The sequence below is a fragment of the Wasmannia auropunctata genome, unplaced genomic scaffold, assembly GCF_000956235.1.
Source record: "Wasmannia auropunctata unplaced genomic scaffold, wasmannia.A_1.0 LD325729.1, whole genome shotgun sequence".
NCBI classification, from domain to species: Eukaryota; Metazoa; Arthropoda; class Insecta; order Hymenoptera; family Formicidae; genus Wasmannia; species Wasmannia auropunctata.
In genome coordinates, this window is record NW_012037161.1 from 17,085 (window position 1) to 22,833 (window position 5,749).

Sequence of the window (5,749 nt, forward strand, 5' to 3'; positions counted from 1 at the left end):
ATAATTCCAGCTAACATTTAAACGGTTAAATTTTTCTGTAATTTTTTAGAATTATATTTTTTTGTTACATAAAAGTATGATTCAAATGTTTCATGCAAGAATTAATAAAAAAAAATCAATAGATAAGTTATAAAATGTCTTCGTAAAACTGAACAAATAAATCTCGATTGTACCTACATTGTTATAATACAGATTTATCTAAATGAAGTATTTCGCATTTTAAACGAGTTTAATGATAACAGTTTTCGATTTATTGATTTATAGTAGGCGATAGTAAAATAGCTTGAGTTTCATCTGCCAATTGAATTAAGGAATATTAATCAAGTCACGCTGTTTGCGTGTCGCGCGATACGGAATTTGTGAAACCAGAGATTAAATTTGGTCAAATTTTCTATAGCACAGTGTAAGTTGTATACTTGCAAGCTGAAACCTAGCAGAAACAAATCTACTAACCCTTTGTGGACGGATGGCTTTTGGAACCACTATCTTTTCAAGTATTTTGTAAACTGATCGCTCGATTTTCATAAAACTTGATTTATGGAGTAATTTGATAAAGCTTTATTCGAATTTGAGGTAAAAAATAAGACATTCAAAATATTGGATCCAATATATACGAAACTTCAAAAAAAATAATCAGATGGCTATAAACACACCAACTTTCAAACTGTACGGGAAAGGCTATGGAAAATTGAGTCTCGGTGAAATGAATTGGTTTTCATATACAACTTACAATATGATATATAAAAGATATCAGGCAGACACGAGGCTCAATAATGAATAGCTTTTGTGCTATGGTGTCATCAAATGTGTAGAATTTATGCTCTGTACAATTATTATAGTAAAGCTTTGATCTGGAAATCCTTCGAAATGTATCTCTTTTAATCCTGTCGTTTTTTTATATGTGAAAACCAACTCATTTCACCGAGATTCAATTTTCCATATAATTAGTGCGAGGGTCTTTGGAACTCTAATGGGAATTATAAATGTCGTTACATATGCGCGAGAACTGAAGAGTGAATATAGATTTTACATGAAGTCAGGCCCGGCGATTTATCTCGGCTCTAGGTGTGAAATACTATGGAAATTTCTGATGAAAAATCCCCCCACTCCACCAGTAGTTGATAAAATTTTCAAGTACACAAATGTTTTCTTTTAACATTTAATTATTTATTTTTGACAATAAAAAACATGGATGCTCTATAATTATTTTTACTTATAAATTCATTTAATAATTTATCAATGTCATCCATTACAGCCTCCGCTAAATCTCTCTGTGATCGAGTATGGATTTTTTCGGATGTGGAAATCCACCTGATTTTGGAATGTGGACTGCTCCACACAATTCACACATAAAACGCCGGGCCTGAATGAAGTGGAAATTTCTTCGTGATTTGTTCGGTTGGAGATGAGTTTTGTGACATAAGTTTTTTCTCTTTCATTGAAGATTATTACCCTTTTGAATTTTTACATTTTCAGATTACATTCAAATTCAATGATCCCAAGATTCGTATCACTCTAGTAATCAGATTTTTTAAATTTGATCCGCCATATTGAATCCACATTTTAAATTTTAAAATTCTGAGGTCAAAATCGAATTCACTGATTTTGAAAACCCTTAGAAAACAAGGTCTCCCATAAATTACTTTGTTAAAAAGTTCCTATTTAAGTTTATTTACTTTATTAGAGATCTCCTCAAAGGATTCAAAATAGAAATGTTTTTTTTTTTAATAATTCTATATAAGGCTTCGAGAAAAAATAAACAAGTTAGATTTGCTGACAACAAGCAAATTCTAAACTTTAACATTCTGTTAACAACTGTCGATACTTAATTTTTACAAGCTATTACATACCTAGTTTTCAATTACATATGCTGAAAAATCCATTAACGTTTTAATAATAAATGTTAGAATATCTAAATTAATAATTTATTTCAGCGTATTCGAGACGTTGTGTATAAGAGTTGGATATAAAGAGTTGGATAGCAGCAACATCTTTTAAGTGTAATTAGAATTTTTTATTGCATAATTTCTATATCAAAAAATAATATTCATACCATTACGTCAAGCAAAAAAAAACACATCACAATTCACCTATCTTTGTAAAAGATAAGTGAACTTTCTTTTTATTACATATAGTTCTTTATTATAAATAATATTTATCGTTACATAAACAGTAATGCTATAGCGTTTATTATTAGGCTTCGTAGTTTTTTAATAATTTCTAGTTAATTTTCAACAAATGGCACTAATATAAAACAACATTACAGCCATGTTTGTAATATACGACTTACATAACTGATCAAATTGTACTATTATGACTAAATCTTTTTTGAAAATTTGTGAACAAAGGTATCTGTAGCAAGATCATAAATATATATTTGTTTATATGTTATATTGATATTCAGGCTGTTTTTGTCGATTGCTTGTTTTTTTTTGTTAATCACAGATAATTGTGTGATATATTTGATTAGTTTCGTGAGTCATTGTACGTATAAGAATATCCTGCTACTCCGTGTGGCAATACCTGAACACAGTATATTTTTTTAAAGATATCTTTTAATATTGGATTTTTCGCACAAGAATTGTATTCATCTCTTTTTCTTAATCCTCATTGTTTTTTCATCTTTGTAAATTAAGATATCAATCGCGATAGTATCTCGCGCCAAAATGCGTGAGATATGTTTCTACAGCAATTTTATATCCTATAATAACACTTGATTTCGCATCCTAAAACTTTGCGTTCTTACAAATGTAAATTAGATAGACAAATTAGAAGAGCAAATAACTTATTTCAGTGTTGCCATTATTTTTTTGCATATCCAACTCTTATATCTATTCCTTAATAATAATAATAATAATAATAATGTTAACTAATCATTTGTCTAAACAATAATATATCTATATACTATTCTTTGTTCTTTACAAATTCAAAGAAATCATCGTCATCTGCTTCAAGAAAAAACTCTAATGGCGTCATTTTTTTCTTCTTGCCGATTCGTGGTATAGAAAAGTCTATGTGTTTGAATTGTTTTTTATCTAGTCCCATTTGCAAAGGGTGAACAAAGATTTCAGGATCTTCACGAAGGGGAACTGATTCCACTTGGTTTTTATCACAGTCCGTTATACACCCGTTGAATGCGGTTCCATGCTGACGTAAGGTGAGAAATATTTTTTTCTTACGTTTAGAGAATAGTCTCTGAATTACACGTATTAAATGCATAACGTAACGTTATACACGACATTATAATATATTATATGTTACTTATACCTACCAAGGTATCTGGTCCGTCTTCGTTTCTCGCTGAGTTTTCATCGCTAGAATTAATTAAATCCTGCATTGAAATCTTTTTTGCTTTCACGAGACCCATGATAGCAGCATTTCTATACCATTTATCCTTTTGCTTGATATATTTGTCGTTTAAGTTTTTAGCCTTGGGTAGATTTTCCGTTTCTTTATCATGTTTGGAAGAATTCTGAGACGTTTCATTTTTAGATTGTGTCTCCATACGGTTAAGATTTTTCGAATAGGTTTCTTCCCAACATTTGTTTGAAAGATCACGGCCACCATTTACCTGTCGTATTAACTTATGTCTTTATTTAGCTTTTTTATGTATACATCGAGAGATGTATAGCTGTTTCAATGATGTAAGTTATTACATTTGTCCTCAACATATACATATTTTTTGACTATGTAGAAGTTAATTTTAATTTAAAATCTTAACTGGAGAAATTATTTCCAATTAAAATGTGAAATATCATTTTGTTAATTTAAAAGTCACTTCAGCCAACTCCGATAAACTCATTCGCCCAAATAGTAAATTGACGTTACTTATCATTTTTGCAAAATGTCACCAAAAATGTGGCCAAATTTTATGTCAAAATGATAATAAATATGGTTAGTTTGCTACCTAAACCTTTGACTATATACAAATATGGACTGATAGTAATTAACTTCATATGTGTCGCTAAGCTGGAAGATGTAAACTCCACTCTACCTATATAGATATAGAACCTATATAGATATAGATATAAAACATATATTACTGGAAGGAGAATGCTGAGAATGCTGGTCTCCCACTTTTACTATGTAAAAGACATATGCCCAGTGTCGCCAAGCTGAAGCTGGTCCAGGTATCGAATTTCGATTGTCAGGCTCCACCCCAGTCAGTAAAAGAATGACAAATATGTCAAAATTGTATTAAATGTTATGTTGAAAATTGATAGCATGCCAGAAAAGAATCTCAAATCGATGGAAAGAAATGAAAAACAGACTCAGCACCTTTCCTTTACACATGAACACGCTGATTTCACAGGAGCCTTTCCCTCCCCGCAGAAAGTTACTGACTGGGGTGGAGTCTTAGAACATATACTACAAAAGGAGAATTGTCTATACCATTCGTGCATCGAGCTGAAGCTAACATCTGTGCAAGAGAAAAAGGTATAGGTTCCCATTTAACTGTAATATGCATGTGTCATTCAACCTCCACTTAGGCCCGGTTTTTTTTTTTGAAGATTTTCGAAAAATAAGAAATTAAGCAAAACGGGCAGAGTGGGGGCTAAATGGCACATGCGTATTAGTCAATTGGGAACCTATAACTTTCTCTCTCACAAAGATGTTGGCTTCACGTTCAGCACTCAATTATTCTCAGCATTCTCCTTCCAGTAATATATGTTCTATATCTATATCTATATAGGTAGAGTGGAGTTTACATCTTCCAGCTTGGCGACACATATGAAGTTAATTATTATCAGTCCATACTCATATAGTCAGACCTAAACGAATTAGTTGGTAATTAAAGTTAATCGAAGTTAATTAAAGTGACTCTTAATTATCTTCTTAACAGAAGAGAATATTTGCTTACTTCTCTGACAGCAGCAGAAACATCATGTTTATCGAAAGTAGGTTTTACTTTACTATTTATATTACTGTTCATATAATCATCATTCTCTGTGTCGAAGTTTTCTACTAACTGAAATTAAAGAAACAAATATTTATAAATAATATATATATATATATATATGAAATATAAATTAAACATTACTATGAATACAATATTATTATAAATCAAATATTACTTTTCACATTTGCATTAATATATGTACTGACATTTGCGTTTCGTGGTTTTTTCACTTTCCTTTCATTCATTTTTTTATCTTTGGCAGCCTGACTCAGTCCATGCAGTCGATAGAATTTGGCGTCGTCTTCTATGGAACCAAGTGACGTTGCCTTCTTAATGTCGTTGCGTAAATCCATTTTTGAAATCCTAAAGAATATACTTTAAACATATACATATGGTAATTGTTTAATTTAACCTTTCTCACCTGCGATTTTGATCAAATTAGACTCATTCGACACGTTTTTGCACGAAACGAAAGAATCTAGCAGAAAAAAAGCTCTGTTCTAACGAGATATCGTTAAAGTTGACTTTTCGAAAATTTCGGGTTACGAAATCTGTCATGTCAACATAACACCACGGTCACCGCTGATCACTGCCGATACGAGTATAACAATAGAGTGAAGTAAGAGGGGAGGAGACTCAACCCTTTGAGTATATAGACGCTCGAAAACTGTGTCCAAGATGTGTGCAAGAGAGAAAGGTAGACGAGTAATAATGTTCGTCCTCTCTGCGCATGCGTCGATCATTTAACAGACAGAGAGGACGAAGTATCACGTGGTATCGCTCGTATACCTTTCTCTCTCGCACTCCTTGTCACTTTTCGACTCGCTTGCGGCCTGCAGAGAACAAAGG

General features: G+C 31.6%; 1 protein-coding gene and 1 long non-coding RNA gene across 7 annotated transcripts; one reads left to right on the forward strand and one right to left on the reverse strand.

Moving 5' to 3' along the window:
• On the forward strand, positions 1–2,374 carry LOC105460254. Its single transcript, XR_975798.1, has 2 exons — positions 1–1,134; positions 1,256–2,374. It is a non-coding gene; the product is annotated as an uncharacterized LOC105460254 (long non-coding RNA).
• Positions 1,770–5,530, reverse strand: LOC105460252. Of its 6 annotated transcripts, none has more exons than XM_011706689.1 (6): positions 5,322–5,530; positions 5,107–5,263; positions 4,862–4,969; positions 3,387–3,571; positions 3,272–3,314; positions 1,770–3,147 (listed from the first exon to the last, which is right to left on the reverse strand). In XM_011706689.1, exons 2-6 carry the CDS (start codon positions 5,251–5,253, stop codon positions 2,905–2,907), a joined length of 726 nt encoding a protein of 241 aa, XP_011704991.1. In that variant the 5' UTR covers positions 5,254–5,263; positions 5,322–5,530; the 3' UTR covers positions 1,770–2,904. The 6 variants fall into 6 exon arrangements, with proteins under 6 accessions (XP_011704991.1, XP_011704990.1, XP_011704989.1 ...); XM_011706688.1 differs by having other exon boundaries at positions 1,770–3,195; XM_011706687.1 differs by having other exon boundaries at positions 3,272–3,571.
• Between the last annotated feature and the right edge of the window lie 219 nt (positions 5,531–5,749).